Source organism: Euleptes europaea, chromosome 4, assembly GCF_029931775.1.
Source record: "Euleptes europaea isolate rEulEur1 chromosome 4, rEulEur1.hap1, whole genome shotgun sequence".
Lineage (NCBI taxonomy): Eukaryota > Metazoa > Chordata > Lepidosauria > Squamata > Sphaerodactylidae > Euleptes > Euleptes europaea.
In genome coordinates this window covers 92,878,582-92,903,843 of record NC_079315.1, presented here as the reverse complement: position 1 = coordinate 92,903,843, position 25,262 = coordinate 92,878,582, and the positions used below count along the sequence as shown (strand labels likewise).

At 43.4% G+C, this 25,262-nt stretch overlaps 1 protein-coding gene across 1 annotated transcript in view; it reads left to right on the top strand.

Annotated features, from left to right (window-relative positions):
• Window positions 1-25,262, top strand: part of MAST4 (microtubule associated serine/threonine kinase family member 4) — a 229,359-nt gene that overhangs the window by 17,658 nt on the left and 186,439 nt on the right. Inside the window, exon 2 of the mRNA XM_056847860.1 lies at window positions 13,361-13,435. Coding sequence (XP_056703838.1) covers window positions 13,361-13,435 — 75 coding nt within the window. The remainder of the gene's footprint in view (window positions 1-13,360; window positions 13,436-25,262) is intronic.

Below are 25,262 nucleotides of genomic sequence, written 5' to 3'. Positions count from 1 at the left end.
GGACCAAGATCCTCCAGGCTACACAGGGAAGCAGAGACTATTCTCTACTGGGCAGAGTCACACATAAAATCCCTATCGGTGGAACACATCTAGCAAGTCCTAGATGAGGGGGGAGTGGTCTCTCAACAGGTCTGTTTTCAAACAGATTGAGGTGAGGTTCGGCTCACCCACAGTGGACCTTTTTGCCTCAGAGACCAATCACCTCCTTCCCCGCTTCTTCACTCGGTACTTCCACCCGGAAGCAGAGTCCTTAGATGCTCTAATGTCTCCATGGCCGAGGGAAACTCTATTCGCCTTTCCTCCCGTTCCCATACTTCCAAGAGTGCTCAGGAAGATACAAAAAGAGAGAGCAACTGTCATACTCATTGCTCCCCTCTGGCCGAGGAGACCTTGGTTCCCCAGCCTAATAGAGCTGTCAGTACAGCTGCATTGGGAGTTACCAGCCATCCCAGACCTGTTTCACTAGGGTCCCCTGTTCCATCCCGACCCCCCTTGGCGTCGCTTAACCGCATGGAAATTGAGCGGAGGCGATTGCTAGACCAGGGTTACACTAAAGACATTGTTAACACCATGATTGAATCCAGGAAACCCTCAACCAGGAGGATTTATAATACTTCATGGAAAGCCTTTGTATTGTGGTGTAGGAGAAAGCACATAGACCCTCTTTCAACTGGGGATTTCCAAAATCTTGGAGTTCCTTCAAAATGGTGGGGAGCAAGGTCTTAAGGCCTTCACCCTACGCAGGCAAATGACGGCCCTTTCTACCATTCTAACCTCGGTAGATGGCACTTCACCATCTAGACACCCACACATTCTAGCCTTCCTCAAGGGAGTGGTACAAACAAAACCTCTACCGGTTCACCAGTTCCCTTCCTGGCGCCTCAACATAGTGCTTACGGCTCTCACTAGGCCACCATTCGAACCCATCTGGGAGATTCCCCTGAAGGTGCTGAGGATGAAGGCCATTTTCCTCACAGCGGTCACCTCTGCACCCTGAGTCTTGGAAATAGGGGCCCTTTCAGCACGCAAAGGATTTTGCATCTTCCACAGGGATAAGGTGGTCCTCAGACTAGACCCCACCTTCATTCCGAAGGTGAATTCTATTTTCCACCGCTCCCAGGAGATCCATCTCCCGTCCTTCTGCCCCAATCCCAGCCACCTTAAAGAGAAAGAATGGCACCACTTAGACCTAAGAAGGACACTCAAGGTGTACCTCAGACGCACGAAACCCATTAGGCGCTCCAACGCCTTATTCATTTCTCTGACCAATCCTTCAAAGGGGCAACAAATGTCCAGGGCTGCACTCAGCTACACGGTAAGACAATGTATTTCAGAGGCTTACAGGGCTAGTAAGATTCCAATACCAGCCGGGATCACTGCACACTCCTTGCGCAGCACAGCTACCTCAGCAGCCTTCGAAACGCAAGCCCCACTGGAGAAGATCTGTCGAGCGGCCTCCTGGTCCACGATCTCCACCATTATAAGACATTATAAAACAGACGATGCAGCCTTCGGCAGGAGGGTTCTGCAGCATGTCTTGGATCAATCTTAGAGCCCACCCGGGTGATCTAGCTCTTGGAGATCCCGCACTTTGCAAGATGCCCTTCCCCCAGAACGAGAACAGAGCCTTGTTACCATGAGGGCTCCTTCTGTTCTGGGGTCGAAGGGCATCTTGCCCGCCCAAATTCTAAATTTATATTATCCAAGACTCAATTGTTCTCAGTTCATAAGGGTGGGCAGGGCAAATGGATCGCTCCAAAGGGCGAGATTAGTAATTAGGCTCTCCTCTCGTCCGCCACCTTGCCATTAGTCTTCCGGTTTCTCCACATCTGGTTACATGTGGTTAATAGTTATTACTCTTTACAGTACCTGTTTACCCTGTTGTATTTTGTTGCTGTGGTTGTTATTATGCACTTACCTGTCTCCTTTAGCTCAGCGAGTCCGAAAACTGGAACTAGCGGGTTTCCCGCCCAGGGAGACAGGAAATTGAATTTTGGTCTTGCCTCCCTGGGCATGTGATGGTAATACCCGCACTTTGCAAGATGCCCTTCAACCCCAGAACAGAAGGAGCCCTCACAGTGAGTAACAAGGCTCCGTTCAGTTTTAAGAGTGGCTTGCTTCATTAGCTGCGAGCTACAGTAATACAATTACAAAGGGAGTACCAACGGGTGTGCTGTTATATACATTTCATTTGGATTGTGACCCAGTTTTTTAGTTTGTGAATAAGTACTCATTGAAAATAGCATCAAATGAAAATTGCTTTCTAAAAGCAACTTTATCACATACAAAAATATTGTCTAAAACAACAGCATTCTAGAATGGGTTTTGAAATAGGTTTAGCATGCCTGGTCTTAGTAATCTAGGGTAATTGCAAATCGAAACTCTTTCCTGGTGGGAAAGGAAGCTCTGCATCCTGTTGCTTGTAGTGAAATGAATTTTTATATGTTACTGGGAATACACCCATGATCTATGACTATATGCATCAGTGAAAAAAGGCTTTATATCTGAGGAAATGAGATAAGAGAAAATTCCAGTGCCTGTGTATGTAATTGTTCCTTTTGTTGATTTAATGCAGTATTGAGATTTTGTTGACTTAATCAGTATTTACCATGTTAATAGCTGGGTGAACAAAAATTGATGGAATAAGAAGGGAAATACTCATTAGACCTTTTAAAAAGGATAAAGATATTTTTACATGCAAGAAAATACTGAAATTTTTGGTAATGGCACAGAATAAAACTAAATGCTGTTTTCTCCTGCAGGCAAGAGGAAGGACTATTTAATAGAGATGTTCTGCATGGCTTTTTTTTTTGTAATGGGCTATACAACATTAATACTCTTACTTGAACATGCAAAAACTGATTGCATAGGCACATTCCGCAACAATAGTTGCATGTAAGAGTAAAGACTAATATTGTTCTAGTAAGTTGGATAAGTTCAATTTTCATTGTTTTATAGCTCTAACTTAGTTTAATTTTATATGATCCTATAGGCACTGTGCTAGTAGTGTAATAAAAGCATTTTATTTTGTCATGAAAATACCAACCTTCTGCATTACTTTGCTGTTATAACGCTTAAATAACAAAAGATTATTTACAAATACCTAAACAGATTAACATCGCAATCCTGAGGGGTCACGCCGGCTCCTATCCCCTTTCACCACCACCCCTTGTGGATTGCTCTGTAAATCGTTCCTTTCAGTTTACATTCCTGTGACCTCATCTCTAACTCCCCATAATCTTTAACCTGTGTTTGGTACTCACAGAATGAAAGCTATGACTCCTAGTTTATATTTTTCTAGCAAGGTGAGTCCATCTTCTTTCTGCATTTAAGGTGGCATATTGAGTTAATTAGTAATTTATTCCCTTTTTTTTGGCAGTTTCCCTATTCATGCTTCTTTTTGGCTCACTGCCTTTAGCATTAAAAAAAAAAGAACAGCATGCATATTGATATTTTTTTTTGCCTTGTAAGTTTAATCAGTTCTTTTTTAAATAGAAAAAACCGGGCAATGGCCTTGTGATGTCAGAAGGAGGCAGTCTTATCAGTGCTGAGTGCAGCTGGCTTCAGCTGGAAACTCCAACTAAAATAAAGAGAATGGGATTCCTATGAACTTGAAGATTATATATCTGAACAAAATACTATGAGTGCCTTTTCACAGTGGGCTCAACTGCTCAAATTATGTACATTGGATGCACTCTTATTTTCTGATTAGTTGCCTCTTCTGTTGGCATAACGCAGCACAGTGCATTTGCTTAATCTGTCTGTGTTTTCGAGGCATTTATCCATTGTTATGCCTGCCAAGCTATCTAAAAGGCCCTTTATTCTGTGAGAGTCTATCCTGCTGCTATTAAAGCTATAAAGTTGAATCTTCATGGAAGGGTTAACACCGTTTCCCATGGGGTCACTTGCCTCTATAGTCTGGTGGCCTCCTGTAGCAGACAAAAAAAAATCTGCCACATTATTAGCTAGAGTGTTTGGCATTTGGCCAAACTAAATGTCTGTAGCCCACATCGTACTTCTCATTAATGCCTTTTGATAATTGCACCAACATTTCTTGATAATGTTTTCAATATGTTACAAAGCTGACTGGTGTTATGTTTGGAAGGAGAGCATAAGCTTAATGTTCCTTCAGGTCAAATCCTTTAGCAAGCAATATGTCTCTCTAAAGAAATCCTGAAGACGGTTTGAATCAAAATCCATTGGATTCTTGGAGTCATAAAGAATACCATAGTTTGTTTCTTTTTGGTTATCCGCTTAATAGCTAGCTGTGCATTCTAAACAAATGAACCTGATCTTTGGAACTTAGCAATATTTTGATATGCACAATGACTATGCATATTGCTGTAGTGAAATTTCTCATGAGGGTCTGTAATTTCTTATAGTATTTATTTTATGGAAACTACTTAGATTGTTTTTGGTTTGGCAGGTTCTCAGAATGGGATAAATTTAAAAAGGGGCAGCCCATTCTTGAAGGAGGGTAGGGTTGCCAGGTCCCTCTTCGCCACCGGCGGGAGGTTTTTGGGGCAGAGCCTGAGGAGGGTGGGGTTTGGGGAGGGACATGACTGCCATATAGTCCAATTGCTGAAGCGGCCATTTTCTCCAGGTGAACTGATCTGTATCGGCTGGAGATCAGTTGTAATAGCAGGAGATCTTGTATTCGGGCTGTAAAAACGCGCATATTGGAGCACAGATCTAGGATCAGGCTACAGGTGGTTTCTGCCCCGGTTGTAGAACATTTTTTGCGCTTTCATCATAGTAAAAATGACCTCCGTTTTTTTGTGTTATGGAAGCTTAACCCCAAAAGGTTTAATAAGGAAGACAATGTTAGACTGTTAAGGCAAAAAGAATCATATTTTATTCACATTTTGAAAACAGTAGCCCCGTACGGCTTGAACTTAGAGAATGATCTTTCTTGTTTCCTGTAATTGGGTAATATGCCTTTAAGACGGGTCGATCTTGCAGCCGGCACAGCACAGATGTGTATTGTTAACGCTTAAGCCTTCTAGTGTGGATTGGTATTTAGGAAATAGGTTTCACTTTGCATACATGGCTGCCTTAAGGATAACTACCCTTCGTGGGAACTAACATGCATCCAGTATTTTGAAATTTAATCTTTAAGATGTGCAATATTAGAGGAATCTATATGTAAGTATTCTTATATTTATTGTATTTATTAAATGAACTATTTTTGTAATTTTATATTTGAAACATATTATATTTATTGCATTTTAAAATATTACATATTGGAATAGGAAGGACTGATGAAGAATTCTACCCATAAGAATTTGAAATGGCCGTATCCTCCATCACGTTACTCCTCTAAAATTGGTATTTCTGCTAGAATTGCACACTTACCTGCATGGGACTTATAGAAGAATGCAGCACCTTGCCAAAGACCTTGCATTTTTGTGAATTTTGTTAGTGTTTGTGTCACCATCCATGTGGACTTGTTTGGTTGTGCTTGTTATTTTTGTATGCTTGTACATAACACTGTATGTTTATATGTATAGTTGTATTTAAACACCATAGGATAAATATTGGTTGCACTTAACAGTAATTGTTATTGTACAATTTTGTCGCCCCTGTACTGATTTCCTAATCTCCTGATAGTAGTACAGTGGTGTCTTTTTCTCCTACTAGTACCTGGAGGTTGGCAACCCTGGTGGGGGAAAGCTCCTTTGGAGCCTTTGTGACCCTGCGCCGGCATAGGTGCCACCTTCTCACAGAATAAGGTGGCATCTATGCTGGCGCGAGAGCAAACATGCCGCTATCTGGCCGCCGCCGCCCCTGCCACCAGTACTGCCGCACCGGCAGGGCTTTCCCAGAAGAGAAAGGCTGTGCTGTTAGGGAGTGGCGTTCACGGGGTGGAGCTGCCTTTAGACTGCTTCCACAGTCCTCTTGCCCCAGGAATGCCCCCTTGAGCAGCGGCAGGGCTGTGCCACCTTTTTTGGTGGCACAGCCTCGCTGCTTTTAATGGGGCATTTCCCCCCTTTTTCCCTTTTTATATTAAAAAAATGCTTTTTACATTTCCATGGTGGCCAGGAAGCCTCTAAGGAGGTGGCTCTCAGCCGCTGCGGATCTAACCCCCCTTCAGGATTGCGCTCAAAGAGTAGTAAGTACACTCTGTTTCTATTACTTTCTATCTCCACAGGTAAACTCAAGACTAGGGTTGCCAGGTTCCTCTTCGTCACTGGTAGGAGATTTTTGGGGTGGAGCTTGAGGAGGGCGGGGTTTGGGGAGGGGAGGGACTTCAATACAATAGAGTGCAATTGCCAAAGCAGCCATTTTTCTCCAGGTGATCTGATCTCTATCGGCTGGAGATCAGTTGAATTAGCAGGAGATCTCCTGCTACTACCTGGCAGTTGAATATAAAGGCAGCACGTGGCTCAAAAAGATATATTTTTTAAAAGGAAAAATCCAAAAAGGATATTGCAATAACAATTATTTTAGTTATGAAAAACCAAAACCAAGCAACATAAAATAAATACGTGTTACATCACAAAATAGCCTTGCAGGGCTTAAGTCAATGCCTATAAAGGCAATAGCCTCGCAGGGCTTAAGGCAACGCCTGTAAAGGCAATCAGAATCAATGTAGCCAAACGGCTCAAATTGTTAAAAAATTCTCAATTAGAAATAATATTTTACAAATGGAACAAAGCCAATGGCTAACATCATAATAATCTACAATCATAAAGAATCACGAACAGTAGCAAAGCAAAATGGTGCAAAGTCCAAGAGCAGGGTCCGTCGCAAGGACGCGTTTCAAAAGATTCTTCTTCAGCTTGTCGACCCTAAAGTATTTAAAGGGACCATTGAAACGGTTCAAAAAGTTTTTTCTCATACAAACTGTTGTTCCAAAATAGTAATGTAAAAAAGAGCTTACCAATTTTTAAATAAAGAAATATTCACTGTCACGGGACTTCATTGCTAAATACATCCTGCAAGAAACAATATACTTTGGTAGGCTATATAAACATAGAGATGAACGGGATAGAACCATACAGAGAAATATGCCGGGTCTTACCCATTTTGAAATGTGAAAAGTTGAAGAAATTAACACTGTATGGAATTCAAATGAAGAGAACCTTCGGTGCTCAGTCTACACTCGTTCGAAATGGTAAGGTAAGGAAATACAGTCCTAAATACCTACAGCTGTGGTAGGTCCTGATAATTGGGAAAGTCATTAAAGGAACATGACAATTATAGGAAACAGGACAAATCGAATTTGGTGTTCAATCCGCTAGGGGTCATTGTTTTGAATAAGAAAATAAAGCGTCTTTCCTGACAGTTTAAAATCCTTTTGATGTCTTGGGTGTGAAAGGATCTGGGTTTAAATTGCCAAATGACAAAGAATTTGAGGTCCCGTTCACTATGTCCATGGCTTACAAAATGGCTGACTACGGGTGCCTCCATTGTCTTTAGTCTTATTCTTGTTCGATGTTCACCGATGCGAAGTCTGATTTGGCGAGTTGTACAACCAACGTACATTTTTGGCACTGGACAGGAACAAAGGAGGGCATATACGACACAAGATGAGGAGCAGTTGGAAAACTGCTTAAGAGTCATTTGAAAGACACTCTAGCTACCAATTAGATGCCGAGGTGCCAAAAGGGGTGGGAGCGAACGTGATAAATTCTTTGGAGCTGACGTCCTTCCAATTCAAGAAGGTCTTTCTGCCACGTATCTGTTTGGAGAATCTGAAGACAGCAAGGAAACACTCTCGCTGCTCTACCAAGCAAAACCATCGAGACTGAAGGGGAAAGACTACTCGTAGGATCAGAAGTGCGTCTCCCTTGTGCAACGGCCAAAACATTCCTATCACCTAGAATCAAACGAGAGGAGACGACGGATGGTCCGCGAATCAACAACACCCTGCTCGCTCCCTCTTTTACAGCCAAGCTAGAGTGCCAGTAAAACTTGATGGCTCTTTAAAACCACACTAATTGTTTTACAATGGAGAGAAGAATCTGCAGTCATTTAACCCCGGGAGGCTCCTGCCAATATATTTAAATAACACTTCTTCGATACTGGTGAATTTTTGGAATTTTTCAGAAATAAACATGGAAAAGGTCGATGAGAAGATACAGGAAATGCTAGCAAAACACACTGATGCCTTTACCAAACAATATGAGCAAGTATCTCAACAACTGGCTCAGCTAACCAGCATATTGACTAGTCTAACTCAAACCACTAACCAGTCTAGTCAGAAATTGGACATTTTGACAAGTGACATTAAAAATATGAAAGCTCAAGTTTCTACAGTGAAAACTGATATGGGAAAAATGGACATCTCAATTAAAAAGGCAGATCAAGAACAGAAAGATATCAAAAATAAACAGATGATTCAAGATAAACAAATCCAAGCTATGCATTCCCAACAAGAAAATGCCATGGACCAACTAGCTATGATGGAGATGAAACTAAGACAATCAAACGTACGTCTTCGTAATCTTCGAGAAGAACTGGGTGCTACCAGAACAACTATCATAAAATCATTGGCTGACCTGATTCATATAAATGAACAAGATCTGGACTATGCAATAAATAAAATATATAGGATTCCTTTACCCACTAGATTGGAGAAGACAAAGGCCAGGGACATTATGATCTCCTTCTATGACATCAGGATGAAAGATGACAAGATCCCTTGTCAGTGAAAGGAAACCCACTCATCATTCTTAAGGATATCCCACAGCATTTGATGTTGAAGAGAAATGACTACAAAGAATTTACTGGGACATTGAAGAAGAATAGAATAAGATTTTGTTGGATCTTTCCACAGGGACTTATTTTTACCTACAAAGAGGTCAGATTTACTATCACTTCACAGGAGGATGTGAAAAATTTTCTGAAAAATCATGAAAAGGATCTAGCTGGTCCTAACCATGAGCAACAACAACAAGAAGAGGAGAAAAAGGAGTTGGCCTTGACACTTGAGCAAAAAAGACCGGACTCTAAAAATACTAGAAGTGTTGGAAAAACAAAAACTCACAGCAAGAATAAAATTAAAAGGAAGCACGCGGTTCATGGGTGATAGAGAAATACGGAGGGCTAAACAGGGAATCAAATGATGCCTAGTGAATTTTGCTACTATTGATCTAATCCTTTTACTTTAAGAATATTTTAAATAGAAATTTGTTACTATATATTAAATTAATAGTAAATATGTATTAATTGTAATGAACTAGATAATTTAGTTTATTTAGTAACCAAGTTAGATGTATTTTTTGGATTAGAATTTTTACACAAAAGAGTAGATAAATTTATGGTAAGATGGAGGAAGTTGAGGGGGAAGTCTTATTTTAACATCTTTTTATTATTAGATAAAAATGCTTTTCTGCGATGCTGTTAAATTTTTCTTTGTATTATCTATGAAATGAATGTGTTGCTGAAAAGTTACCCAACAGTAAAAAATTGTGAAAATAATAAAAAAATTATGAAAAAAAGAGTGTAGGTAAATTTACCATCAATAGCTGTGACCTGTTTTGCTGGCATGCTAAAAGGACAAGCTGCACAGCCATGACATTTAAAATGGCCATGAGCCGAAATGCGGGATTTATCGGCCACCAAATCAGTTTTGATAAGTTGATCTCTTAGGGAGGAAGTTTTCCTTAAACCTAAAAGGGATGGCATGCTGCAGCCTGGTATGTGTTCAACAACATTCCAATGACGTTGTAAATTTTTTTTGATGTCATATGAGAGATGAGAATAAGTGAAAGATGCTGTCAAGCGCTGAGAGCCTTGTTTCGGTTTGGACTTGAGTAGGTCATGGCGATTGGAGGTGACTGCTCTCATATATGTGGAGGAAAGTACAGATTCAGGATTTGATCTAGAACGGAGTTCCTGTGTAAGGCTTTTAGCTGCTGGTATGAAGTCATCAAACGTGGTAGAATTGCGCATGAGGCGTAAATACTGGCTGTAAGGTGGGATGTAAAATGTAACCCACCGCCTTTGTCATATGGCTTTATAAGTATTGTATTCTGATCGGATCTAGATGTCAAGACATCAAGGAAAGGGATGGTGGTTCCATGAGATTGACCAGTGAATCTTAAGTGTGGATTCAAAGTGTTGATCCACTCAAGGATAATGGAAAAGGATTCCTGGGATTTGCATATTAAATACCAATCATCAACGTATCTACGGTAAAAAAGGACATGAGTGTGAAAGACTGAGTTGGAAGGGAAAATGTGATCATTCTCGAACTGCACCATATAAAGGTTAGCAACTGAGGGGGCACAAGCTGCCCCCATTGACACTCCTTTCACTTGTAGAAAAAATTGGTGATCATACCTAAAAAATTATGCTCAAAAATGATCTCAATTAATGAAAGCAAAAAATGAGTGGGTGTAGAAGGACTGGCACGAGTTGAAAGGCAAGTTTGAATAATAGTACGAGCTTCATCCAGAGGTATGTTTGTGTACAATGCTGCTATGTCCAAAGTAGCAAACACTGAGAGAGGAGAAATGGGTTGTCCTTCAACTTTGTTAATGAAATCCTTAGTATCTGCAATGTAGGAAGGAGTGTCAATGGAATAGGGATGCAAAAAAGATTCTATGTACTTTGAAGCTGGTTCAAAGATGGAACCTACTGCACTTAATGATTGGTCTCCCAGAGGGAGCAGAAAGAGATTTATGGATCTTAGGAAGCGAATGGAAAATTGGAATTCTGTACTGAGTAGGAACGAGAAAATCGGCAGTTTTTTTGTCTATATAATTCAATGCTAGACCGTCAGATACTGTAGTTTGTAGCAGAGATAGAATATGGGATGTGGGATCATTTTTGATTCTTTTGTAAAATGCAAGTTGCCTACGGTTCTCCTGATGGTAAGAGGAACAATCCAAAATAACCAAACTGCCACCCTTGCCAGCAGGTCTGAAAACAATGGAATGATCATTAGAAAGATCAGAAAGAATTTGTTGTTGTGCCTCTGAGAAGTTGTTATTTAATGGTCTGTTAGCCTTCCTCCTTTCCAATTTATCAATGTCTTTTAAGACGAGATGTTGAAATGTCAGGATATGGTGACTGGGATTTTTGGGAGAAAAAGTGGAAGGGGGCTTGAAAGAAGAAAAAACTGTAGAGGAATTTGGAAAAAATTATTTAAGCTTAATGATCCTGAAAAACTTGAACATATCTCTGCGGGTCTGGAATTTAGAATATTTAGGAGTAGGAACAAACCCAATCCCAAGGTTCAAGACTTGTTTTTCATCGGGCATGAGAATGCGACTAGACAAGTTCACAATTATGCTGGCTTCTTCTGATGGCCCCATGGACATGGAGCATAATAAAAATCCTTCCTGCCAGAGCGGAGGGAATAAGATGAGCCATAGGACCCCGAGGAAGCATTGGAGGAATCCCTGTCTGAAGCAGAGTCCTTTCTATACGATGGTTGGCGGAAGCCATCGCCACGGGGGCGGCGTGTGCCCTGTCCTATCCAATAATACACCCGATTCTGGGTGTAATCTTCTTGATCTCGGGAAAACTTCCTACTTTTATAAGATTCAATATTGTTAGCATAAGCATCCAGGTCTTGTTGTAATTTGGCAATCTGAGTGTTAAAAGTCTCATCTGGCGTAGACCCTCTAAGTTCTTCCTTCAGTTTGTCAGCATCAACCTTAGCAATTTCAGAAACATTTAATGATTCCTCTATGATAAGTGTCATCGAGTGAACATTTATTATCGCCCCCCCTTCAGCATTGCAGCCTTAGAGTTCTAGGAAGTGAAGCTAACTTCCAAGCCATATCCAGTGACTAGGAGTCAGGTGGCTGGCTTCCATTGCCCCTAAGTATATGCAATCCAGAAGGTAAAAAAAAACAGGAACAGGAATGTTTGTCTTATAGCAGAAGACATCACAAGACAGCTACACCATTCTGGATCTCATAGGCATTAGTCTCTCACCCCTTTTTAAAGGGCAAACTCCCCAGGGCTAGACAAAAAAGTATCCACCCCTTCCTTTGGGACATCAACAGTCACTGTCTTACTTGCAGGACTGGAAGATAGAAGACAAGGCATGAATGATGTCATACGCTGGAGCTGGGCACCTCTTCCTGAAGATAAATTTGATTAGCATTTAAGTTTAGATTCCTTGTTACAGTTGGGCAGACTTCCTGGAAAGGGCCTGGACAGCAGGGAAAGGTGTAACACACCTTTGAGGAAGAATTACACACAGAAAATATAAACTTTCTCAGACTTTGTTTAAAACTGGCTATTTGGCGAGCTTTACTAATTCCCCCCAAATGAAGTTTTGTCTTTTTGAAAATGGAAGATAGTCATGTTAAACTGGGCAAATATAAGCCTGGTTCATCATAGGGGATTCTTTGCTTTTGTAGGGTTGTGTCTATTTCTTGTCTGCATTCTGTTAAATGTTTTGTGCATCGGTAGGGTTGCCACTTACCCACTGGTGGTGGACAATTATCCACTGCCACAGCCTGGTGATGGGAGGGAAGGGGGTGGGCAGTGCTGTGTGTTCCACTATGTCTTTTCTGGCTGAAACCCAGAAATGAGTAACTTCTAGTTTTTGGCCAGAAATGACATCATAGTGTTGCATAATGCTATTTCTGCCTTTCCGCTTACCTCCCCCCCCCCCCCGCTCCTTGGCCATTTCGGTAAGCCTCCCACCAGTTGCCAGCCAAGCAATTCTATGCATGGGGGGGGGGGTAGGAGGGGAATGTGTTGCAGCACTGCATTGCTTTCCTCATTAATGTACTGGGAGGATGATGGAATGAGTCCACTTTCTAATTCAATTATTTTCATTAGGGGTACTGATGAGTGAAAAACAGCTCTAGTTTCTAGACTTCTGTCAAATCAGTCACACTGGGAAATTACATTTTGCCTGAGGGCTAAACATGAAGGATTTGTTGCTTTGTTTTGTTTCTTTGTTGGAAACAGCAGTAGTTTTATTTGTAGAGTCAAGTGCCAGTGATCACTTTGTTTATTTTTGAAGCCACCTTCTGCAACAAGCTATAGGAGGCTGTTGTGCATTAATTATGTGCAAGGATGCCCTTTAAATATTGAGCAAGGCTTGGTTAAAGAAGTATGGTTTATAAGATTTCCAGTATTTGCTGCTAAATAAAGTGTCAGAGTTAAGCGCTTAAATCACTCTCACTGAAACCAGTAAGATTCTTAACTCTGTATGGATTGTGCCCATAGTTATCTCTCTGTGATATTATAAACTGTGTATATATTTAGTATTAATAGTGAAAGTTTGTTTCATAACATTCTTATATATATAGTGCAAGTACACCAGTTAAATACTCTCCCTCTCCCTTCTCTGATCATTTCCCATTCCATCCCCTTGCCTCTTATATTCCATTTTCCCCTGTTTGTATTTTTCTTCCCTTTGCCATCTTGTGTTCACTGTCAGGAAGTGGCACCTCAGAAGAGTCATTTCAGCTCAAGTCGGCATCGCCAAAGGCTAGTGGAACCAGCAGCTACAAAAGTGAGTGGACTTAAGGGCTATTTGAAAATGCTGAATGGGTGGAAATTTCACACCTTTCATAATGTCTGCATATTTTACCTTAGCAAAAGTTACACTTATTTTCCTTGTTACTACATCACTGTTGTTCAGAAAAGGGTTTGATGTTGTATAAAGGTAAAGGTCCCCTGTGCAAGCACTGGGTCATTACTGACCCATGGGGTCACGTCACATCTCAACGTTTACTAGGCAGACTTTGTTTACGAGGTGGTTTGCCAGTGCCTTCCCCAGTCATCTTCCCTTTACCCCCAGCAAGCTGGGTACTCATTTGACCGACCTCGGAAGGATGGAAGGCTGATTCAACCTTGAGCCGGCTACCTGAAACCGACTTCCGTCGGGATCGAACTCAGGTCGTGAGCAGAGTTTGGACTACAGTACTGCAGCTTACCACTCTGCGCCACGGAATCTTTAAATTCAGAAAGCAAAGTAACTTCAGCGTTTTGGAAATAGAAAAACTGTGTCAGTGGAAGAAAAGTTTAAGTGTTTTGTAGCTTGTTTTCACTTCAGAACATACACTTTTTCTTTGGCAAACCAAATTTTTGAAATGGTAATTTCCATGTGAACAGTGCCAGTGTTGTGGAGTGGTGGGGGACATTGGGTCTGGCTTCAAGTCTACAATCAAAAGTATGAAGTTTTTAAAGGGCTGGCCTTTAGGAAGTCTTAACCTAAGCTTCCTCACAAAATAGTTGTGTTAGCTTCCCTGAGTTTCTAGGAGGAAGTGGAGGATGGAGGGCTGCAGAAAACCTGAATCGAAGGCCAATTTGCTGGGATTGTCCAGCTATAGGTGTCTGATTGAGGAGGGGGGCATGATTGCTCTCTTTAAGTATTTGAAGGTGTGAGGGTTCGTCTCCCCTGAACCACACAAATTTGCTGCCACCAATAAATATGAGGGTTTTTAATATTTCTTAAACCCCACGCCTTGTCACCTTTGTTTGTGTGAGGAGAAAGCTTCCCTTTCCTCCCCCCAAAATGAAATTGAGAGGCTTAGAGGCTGTAGCTGATTTTATAATAAGATAAATGGAAGTTTATTATTTATACAGAGGTAGATAGATTGATTGCTTTACTTCAAGAGAGGCACAAAGCTTTAATTGATTAGGAACAGTTCAAATCTTGAATGGTTACAGGCACAGTACTTAGTTTTCAGTACAGCCTCTTCAGGCTATTCAGTGAATATTCAGACTTTGTTCATTATACTCAGTGTGGACTTGGTTTACCCTAGCACAGACAACACCAGAGAGTGGAGGTTTATCCACAACCTTTCCCACTCCTCAGATTTGCCCACACCTTGTGGGAAACAAATCTCCCCCCCTGCCCAAAACATTGAATTAGGAGTCTCCCTATTTCAGGAGCCACCTCCCACTTTGTGACTGAAGAAAGGGTTTTCTCTCTCTACCCCAATCTTCCCTTTGTCACCACTCAGGTGTGGTTTATGTAAGCTAGGTAACATGTAAACACACAGGTTCTAAGAGTCTCAACACACAACTGAACAGTTTGGGAGCTCAGAGCCAAAAGATCAAGAACTTCTTTCTCCATCCAAGAAGCCTCCTGTCACCTCACCAGACTCCGCCCACTGCCTGCTGGCATTGGCTGACAGAATTCCTCAGCCTCAGAGTATACATTTAACCCTGTATCCTTCAAAGAAGGGCCATCACTTAGAGGAGGGTAGGGAGCTGTTCCTGTTGGCAGCAGAGGATAGGACTCGCAATAACAGGTTTAAATTGCAGGCGGAGAGGTACCGGCTGGACATTAGTAAGAGTTGTTCGACAGTGGAATCAACTACCTAGGGAGGTGGTGAGTTCCCCGTCACTGGCAGTCTTTAAGCAGAGGCTGGACAAACACTTGTCAGGGATGCTCTAGGCTGATCCTGCATTAAGCAGGGGGTTGAACTAGATAGCTTGTATGGCCCCTTCCAGCTCTATGATTCTATGATCAAATTAGAGTTTGTTCTGTCCCGGCAAATCAACCTTCTTTTTGGAAACATTCTTCTCACTGAATCACAGCACCTTCCTGCAACCAAAGTGAAACATGTGTAACTGAAATTAACTCACAGTCTTCCTTTGTTTATCTCTGGCCTTACCCTCCCTTTGTTTCATTTGTCTCAAATTTTAGATTATAAGTCCTGGGGAGGATCAGGGGAAAGGGAACAAATCAGATCAGCCATGTGTGTGACTTATCTGATCTACTCCCTTTCCCCTGGTGTGTATGGCCATTCTACCTTTCACAAAACCTTGTTGTGTACTAAGAGCCATTTTTCAGGTTGGTAATTTGTATGCTGTTTTGTGCACACTTGGTGAGATTTGGAAGAAACAAATTGAGTGTCTGTCATGATGAGCAAAATCCTTGTCAGCTGGAAGGGGAAAACCAATATTAGCAAAGCTTGCTGATAGCTCTCCCCCATCCCACTCCCCGTGCACCATACCATAGGCATAGTTTTGCACATACATGGTTAGCTTAACCTTTAGCTGGAATGAAGAGTAGGAAGCCTGATATTAAGATAGAACAAGCTATATACAACTCTGCATTTCTGAGCCATAAGGCATTACAGTTCCATGCTGAATTTTTTCTGTCAATATTTTAAAGGAAAGGTAACCTTTACTGATGCTAGTGTAATTTGGCATGTGTGTTAGAGTAGTACCTTAATAAGATGTGACCAGGATATGAAGGACTGTTAGTACATTTACAATGTGATCCTCTGCAGAGTTATTCTAATCTAAAGTCGCTGAAGTGCTAGTTTCTTAATGTTTTCCAGTGTAGAATACATTATAGTTGTGTAATTTGGATGTTCCAGAAACAGACCTATGGGAGCCAGTACTATATAGAAGTGTAATTCCAACCATTACTTGCCCTATCTAGTCTTAAATATCATAGTAAATTGGGGGAACACTATCCTAGAAAACTTCATCATCTGTTTTATCCTTTTAAAAGTCTTGGTTTCCATTTGCTGTAACTGAGTTCAAATAGGTGAATATTTTATCTAGATATTTATGTCTTAAATCATGTTGTAGATAGGAGTTATTGCTGGGAATGTGACCTGGCACAGTTTATGACTGTAAGATGTTGTCTTGATATCTTTTTGTGAAGTCAAAGCATAAATAATGAAGAATCTCTTGACTGGTTAAATTGGATTAGTCTAAGAAGATTTCTCACTGTCCTGTATTTTCCAGTCCACCTTGTCGTCTGTCATAGAAGGACACTGTAAGGTTATCGAGAAGCTTTAATTACTATAACTTTCTGGATTTGGAGACCTTGAGGAGAGGCCACACCGTCTCCTAGACTGCATTTTCCATCAGGTCATGAGAAATAAATGGATCTTTCCTCTGTTGGCTTGAAAATCCTTGCAGCAGCACAGATGTTTTATTTATTTAATTAATTAGAATATTTATAACCCGCCTTAACTCCATGGATTCAAGACAGCAAACAATGTAGTGACCAAGTTGCGAACACATAAATGTTTCAATTAATAATATACTAATTTTGAAGCGTTCACACTTAGATCACACAAGAGTAGAAATACACAGGATCACAAACTCGCAGTCAAATCTGCTGGGAAAAAATTCACCTGCCTCCAAATGCCCTCTGAAATAGGACTGCCTTACCAGTGGGAATTTGGTGGGCTGGGGAAATGGGGACTCTGTCGGCATGATGTAGGTCAGTTTTGAGGAAAACCTCTCTAAGAATGCTACTCTAAGAATCACCAGAAACTCTATGGTAAAATGTCTTTCTAAATATAGCAAGATAACCTTGCTGTGCGGTACCCAGTCCTTTGCAATGGCCTGCCAGAGTGGATGAGGAGGGCCCTCATGCACTCTGGTAGGCCATTGCACAGGACTGAGTACCCCATGGGAATGGCCTGTGAGCTCACTGGGGCTGCCTGAATAACGTAACTAGGGCTAGTGAGTATACTGGGAAAGGCAATTTGATAAGTATGAGGGTTCTCGGCAGTGACCTGTTGGAGCAATTGCTAAATAATACAACCTGCATGTTTTGAAGCAATAACCACAGTAGTTACTAATGTCTCAGTTTTATGTGTGTGTGTAAAGTGCCATAAGATGCAGCTGACTCGTGATGACCCCATAGGGGTTCAAAGCAAGGGACTAAGCAGAGGTGGTTTCCCATTGCCTACCTTTGCAAAATCTTGCTCGATGGTGTCCCAAGTGCCAACCCTTTTTAGTGCCCGAGATCTGACGAGATTGGACTATACTATACCACTCCACCTCCCGTCTCAGTTTTAGTTCAACCAGAATTATTTTTTTAAATTATGATTTCATGGGGAAGTCATTTTGAAGGCTTTCATATTCAGTTATTAAAAACAGTGGTGTATGAAATGTCTAGTTTGCACCACAGATTGAGGGAAAACTGATTTTGTTGTTGATGCTTTGTCTACTTATTTGTGTGTTAGAGTAGTTTTTTTTAACAAAAACATTCAGTGACTTGGACAAAAATAAACAAGAAAAAGGTAGAAACTATAAAATATTAATTCATTAATCACTTAAGATTACATGCCTGAAAATTATCTATTTGAATTAATAGCGTAAAGTGCTCATAAAATAGACTGTGAAGATTGCTGAGGATTTTCTTTTTATTGCTTGCTTGCACAAATTTAGTAAACTTGAGTATTTCAGCTATTTTCCCAGGATTTATTTAATCATTCTGACAGAGTTGGTGAATCGGAATAGGGGATTTTTTTTGTTATTTTCTATTCACATTTTGGCAGTTCTGTATAGGTTCCAACTTTCATAATGCTTAGATAATTCTGATCCCTCTAATGGTCCAAATACTATATGTTACAAGTGGGGAAACTCCAAGAACATGCTGAATCACTTCATTCCATCCTTTATCTCCTTCCCTACACTATTTCCTTTCTTTTCTTTTATTACTTGCTTTTCTTACTGAGACTCAAGGCCAGATTATACTATGTTAATCAAAGCAATCAATAGGATGATACATCTAATAAACAATGAATAAGACTAGAATTGCAGAAATTCGAAACAAGCTGTTGTCTGAACAAAACATGACATGTTAAACAATGGAGAACATGGTATTACATAAGTCAAAATCCAGTTCCTTTCCTAGACTAATCTGTTACGATGTAGCCTGTTAACATTATAAAAATGCTCTCCTGTTTTACAAAGTTTGCAAAATGCCGGGAGGAGGTCTTTCCACAGGATGCAGGTCACTACAGAAGGCCCACCTTTCTTCCCAGTGGGAACCCAAAGCAGCTTACATCATTGTCCTCTCCTCCATTTTAACCTAGGGTTGCCAACCCCCAGGTACTAGCAGAAGATCTCCTGCAATTACAACTGATCTCCAGCTGATAGAGATCAGTTCACCTGGAGAAAATGGCTGCTATAGCAATTGGACTCTATGGCAAATTATTTTTTAATTTGTTAGCTGCCTTGGTGGCCCTTGTGAGGGCTGAAAGACGTGGTAGAAATTTTGTTAAATAAAAATATTTTAGCAGCAATCTCTCTGCTTGGAGAGAAGTTGTTTTCCCAGCCTAGCTGATAGAATCCTCACCATTTGCTTCGAATAACTAGAGGCACATCTGCATGTCTTCCACATGTAGAAGAAGTCATCCTTATCTGCTCAACAAAACCAGCACTTACTACTCACAATTTAATAGATATTTCCTAACTTTAAAAAAGTTAAATGCCACCTTTCATGAAGTTTTCTCTAAAGGAAAGCTAGTTCCATAAGTAAATACATATTTACACTTTGTATCATCCTTATAATTACTTGTGTTTTTTTAACCATATCAACATGAAAATATAACAACTGATAGTTGATCAAATATGTGCCTGTTTTCCCCTGAGATTATTTGTGGACCACCAACTTGTAAAGGTATAATGGTACAAAGGCATTATGGTACAGAACAACTTTGTGCTTTCAAGAAGGATTGATGAAGGGAACAGATATAAATGAATCACAGTATGATAACTGGAAGGCACATCAGTTATCTCATGGCTGGTGTAACCACAGAAGCCCTGTGTAGATGTACCCATCTGCATGTTGAATCACTGCATGGTGAGGGAGAACCGGCAGAAGCATGCTTGTCCTGCCTGCTGTCTCCGCTGAGTTGTCTATGTGGTGAAAACTTGCAGGAAAGGAAGTTCCTCAGTATCCATGACAATGTAATTCTTTAAGGCTGCAATCCTAAAAAAACTTCCTTGGGAGTAAGGCCCATTGACTAAAATAATACAAAAATGATCCAGGCACTCCTGACTGGGACCAGGGCTCAGAGCTTGGTAGATAAAAGGACGGAACCAATATAGCATAGAATACAAGTACCGTATATACCCGTGTATAAGCCGACCCGCGTATAAGCCGAGGTGCCTAATTTTCCCCCCAAAATGGGGGGAAATTAGGCACCCGCGTATAAGCCGAGGGTCGGCTTATAACCCCTCCCCCCCGCAGGCTTACCTGACGGGCTCCTGGCGGCGAAAAGCGGTGCGGGCCCGGCGGGGGCGGCCTTCCTTCAGCCGCAGGAGGCCGCCCCAGGCTGCTCCCGGCAGCGGGAAGTGGCGCGGAGGCAGCGGTGCGGCCCGGTGGGGGCTGGGGCAGCCTTCCTGCAGCTGCAGGGAGGCTGCCCCGGCCCCCGCCAGGCTGCACCACCGCCTCCGCCGGGCCCGCGCCGCTTTCTGCCGCCGGGAGCGGCCTGGCGGCGGCCTGGGGCAGCCTCCTGCAGCTGCAGGGAGGCTGCCCCGGCCCCCGCCGGGCCACACCGCCGCCTCCGCCTGGCCCGCGCCGCTTTCTGCTGCCGGGAGCGGCCAGGGGCGGCCTCCTGCGAATCATTACTATGGCATCCGCCAAAGCGGCATTCGGCAGACGTATTTTACAGCACATGGTGGAAGATGATGAGGACTGAGTTCCCACCCATTATTTCATTGCTCTTGGAGATCCCAAAGATCAAGATGCCCTTCCTTCAGAGTGGGAAAGGTACATTGTTTACTCACTGAGAAGGTTCTTTCTGCTCTGAAGTAGAAGGGCATCTTGCCTACCCAGAGATGGCAACATCATCTTACAAGGGTGGACTGAAGCACGCCAAACTGGCCTATGGATTCGATCGGCCTAATAATATTGTAGCAATACATATAGAATGGTTCTAAGTTTGTGGACCCACGGGCAAGCGGCTCCAAGGGAAGGAGAAGTAACATTAAGTAAACACACATACACATGCTCTTTGGGTGTAAATGGCCACAGTTTTTATTGATCACAACAGAATGGAGCATTGGCGGAAAACATGGGGGCGGATCCAAGATATCGAGTCACCACCCTGTAACTCGATACACGTATCGAAAGCATCGATAAACAGCCCAACCACCAGTGGGCACAGCACCGGAGTAGCACTTATGAGGCCCCACCAGGACGGGCATCTCTGTGTGGAGCCAGTGCCACCTGGGATTGGAGCACCCACTGCAGGCCCCTTAGCTGGGCATTGTTGTTGTACTCCATCCCAAGACCCCTTATGGGGGTCCCCATAAACGGGAAGGAAAAGCACATCTTCCCTTCTTGGATCAGACCCCATGGAAAAACCCGCCCGAACAAACTGTGACAAAGAAAACAAACCACATAACCAGAACACAGGGAGGGTGGGTGGGTAACCTCGCTGTCCCGCTGCAAAGAGGATGGCAGCTGGGCTGCGCCGGCTTAAGTAGGCACAGGGAGGGGTGACGTCAGGACACCCCACCCGCCTTGGGAAGGGACTGGGAGAAACCGTGAGGCAAGCATGGCCTCGCGAGACGGCGGCAGCCCAACCCGAGGGACCATCTCTCCTTCCCCTGTATCCTGCCCGGTAAGTCCACAAGGGTGGGACCTGTTTATTCAGGTCCCCCTTTTTTGTGGACCCACGGGCAAGCGGCTCCAAGGGAAGGAGAAGTAACATTAAGTAAACACACATACACATGCTCTTTGGGTGTAAATGGCCACAGTTTTTATTGATCACAACAGAATGGAGCATTGGCGGAAAACATGGGGGCGGATCCAAGATATCGAGTCACCACCCTGTAACTCGATACACGTATCGAAAGCATCGATAAACAGCCCAACCACCAGTGGGCACAGCACCGGAGTAGCACTTATGAGGCCCCACCAGGACGGGCATCTCTGTGTGGAGCCAGTGCCACCTGGGATTGGAGCACCCACTGCAGGCCCCTTAGCTGGGCATTGTTGTTGTACTCCATCCCAAGACCCCTTATGGGGGTCCCCATAAACGGGAAGGAAAAGCACATCTTCCCTTCTTGGATCAGACCCCATGGAAAAACCCGCCAAAGAGCAGGGACTACCACCCTGCTCCCGCCAACGCTCCTACTGCTGTGACCAACAAAGTAGCGAGCCCCGAATATCGTGCAGCCACAGGTCCTGACCCCAGTCGGACAGGTGCACACCATCAGGGCGATACAGCACCGGCATCCTGAATGAAATTTCTGTATGGCGGATCACCACGCCTCCACACGTCTCCCACGGAGTCCACACAACGACAGCTTGCCGCACATATCACCTGGAGAAGCAGCTCTAGCTCCAAAATCCATTCCCGGGTTTTCCACCAAGGAAGCAGCTCTAGCTCCAAAACCCATTCCTGGGTTTTCCACCAAGTGACACCTGCCCACTGCCCAGAGGAAGGCAAAAACCCACAGGGCCCATGGCCAATTTGGCCTGTAGGAAAAATTCCTTCCTGACCCCAAAACGGCAGTCGGTGTTACCCTGGGCATATGAAACAGGAGCACTGCGTGATAGCATGTCACTGGGAGCCACCAGTAAAGCTGCAACCATACAGTTCCAGAGCCCGAGGCTGCACACAAGGGGTCCAGAACCTTCTCCAACTTAGAGCTGAAACGAGAGGACATGTTAGCGGATGCTTCCTGCAAGAGATGCGTCCCATAAACAGTGAGCACAGAGGATCCAACCATGGCAGCAGTATTCACCCTGGCAGAATGGAGCACCATCCACAGTCCAGGAAGGAAATCAGAAGGTTACATGACGGGAAAGGGTGTATGAGTGCTTGCCTGAAAAGACCATCCTGTTAAACCGTCAAAGGCCTAAGGTGGCACAAGATACTGAGGCCCATATTTAACGCCTTATCAACACCACAATCTGTTGAGCCCGAAGCTCAAGGCCAACGACCCCCATGTTCCCAACAGAACTGGTGGTCAGGTTCATGCCCATGTGCCGAACAGGGCACCCACCCCCACAGGCCCATAGGTCGCTAAGTGTGTGGTGGAAGGATGCATAACACCTGAACCAAATTAGCAGGAATGGTGTAGGATGACTGAGGAAACCCAGGGGTAAAACAGTAGGGCATATGTCTATAATCCACGGGAGCCTTAGGGAACCACACCCATGAGGGATACCCAAAGTTAGGCCATGCAGGGGGAGGAGAACCCAATAAGTTAAGTTTCCATGTCATCTACCATCGAAACCGCCCCATAAGTGGTGCTGCTAACATTTGGAAACTCAGGACTTGAAAGCCGTAATGCGTCCACCAGTATCATAGATGCCTGAGGTATGCCGAACTATAGAAGATAGGCTGTAAATAAGCCAAGCAATATTGACTAGCACTGAGGCTCGTGACCCACGCTTTACATACCCCACATAGAACATGTTAAAGGCCTTCAAGGCAGCCTGTAAAACGGAGATGCCCACAGGCACGGTCCTAGGAACCCGTTGAGTTTAAAAACAAGGGGGGGGGGTCGGTCCAAGACACACGGGGGTGAGGAATACGGAAAAAACCAGCTGCAGCTACAACAGAATTAAGTGAAACTGGTAATACCAGTTGCAGTGGGACAACCCCAAAGCAACAGGGAGAGGGCATCAATAGGTATGGGCTCAGGAACAGGATGGCCTAGGGTGGATGCGGCAACAAGTATTACAGTCATGCCCTTATCTGCCCCAAGTGCGGTGACACCTGCACTGGTTATAGTCCAGCAAAAACAACAACAAAAAACTCTCACCTGTTCAGCCCCCCCATGTCACCCCTGCCAGGCCTGCCAGTATACGTGTTGTCCCTAACCATGAGCCAACCCACAAAAGCCATAGCTTATTCCATTAAAGGTCCCACCAAGTGCACTCCTCATGTGAAACCCTAGCACTAAATGTTTCATCATAGTATCGAGTCACTTGCAGCTCACTTGCCCGTAGCCATTGCTCATGTGAATAGTGAGGTGCAATGCCCTTTACGGGCATGTGGTCTAAACCCTCCCCGTAAAGACAGTGTAGCCTGACAACCAACTAACTAAGGTACAGTCTGCAGTCTAACCATATCCTTGTTCTTACTTGGGCAAGAATCGGTTTCAATAGGAGTAAAAATTTACCTAGTCCCCTCTGGGCAAAATGAATGCCAGGTGGATCGGCAGCCATATAGGCCACTGCTGATGTTCTGAGGTGGAAGCTTGACTAGGAACCACGCTGCCCCATCACCATAGCCCCACATGTCCCTCCCTTCTCGCTGCCCATGCTGGCAAACCAGACACATAGGCCGCCGCTACGCAATGTCATCCCGATGTATGAGGGGGCGTTACCTGACTCCCTGGTCGTAGATGGGGGTGTGGCCAGCAAGGCCTCTAATGTCTCTCACGTGGCGGCTAGGCATGCCAGTTTGGTATAAGCCCCCAAAACACGGCTGCTGTGCGATGCTCATCTAAGGAAGTCCTTTGGACCGATTTGGAGGCATGTCCCCTAGCCCAAATTGCAAAGGACCCGAGACAACAATTAACCGCTCTTCTCAAGCCCAAATCATCCCGTCAAGGGAATGTGACTGGCCAACAGGTTACGGAAAAGTGGCTCTGCCCCCTTCTAATGTATCAGTTCTCAGGTCAGCAAATGCAGCACAGCAAAATGAAATAAACCAGCATTCTTCCCCTTTTTGTCCATCAATCCCAGTTCAGTTAATAGATCGCAGCAAAATCAAACAACCAGTGCTCACAGCAAAGTAAATCACTTACAATTCCCTTGCGATGGATGCAAGCACACGAGCGAAATGATGAAACAAAGGAGAGGGTTTCTTCTGTTTTCTGTTTGTTTTTTTTTTTTTGTTGTTTTTTTTTGTTAGTTAGTTTAAATGTCGGCTTTCTCTCCCACCTAAGGGAGAATCAAACTGAACCACAAATAGCTGCTTGTGTGGAGAATCATAGAAAAGTATAGTTGGAAGCGACCACCGAGGTCATCTAGTCCAACCCCTGCTCAATGCAGAAACTTCGCAACTCCCCCCCCCCCCAGCATCCCCTATTCCATACCTAGAAGATGGCCAATATGCCCTCCCTCACAGCATCCACTTAAGCTCACCGAATTTGTCATTGCCGACAGTCATCGCTGACAGATGGCCATCTAACCTCTGCTTAAAACCTTCGGGGAAGGGGAGCTTACCACACCCTGGGGTCCAAGAATGATGCATAGAAAAGACAGCATAGCAAAGTTAAAAGCTCACACCGTTGTGTTCAGAACTGCAGACTCTACAACCAAGAAAATACTGCCTATGATTGACAGTGGGGGGGGGGGAGGTTGCTGCCAGCAGCATAGCTTATTAACGCTCCCATTATGAATAATTTGCAGAGAAAACTGGAGACAGGACTGTATTAGCCTGTCTCCTACCATGTATCTGAAAAGAAGAACTGTAAAAAGTCATAACTCCCCTCCTGACGATTCATCCATGAGCGATCCCGGTACATCAGTTAAATAGGTTCCCCATTTCTCAGAGTTCAGTAATTACTAAGGTAGCAATGGTATGCACAGCCCAACTTCTACTACAAATAATAAAGGATTCAAAATCAAAGCAATCAAAACCCACACAAGCCACTCC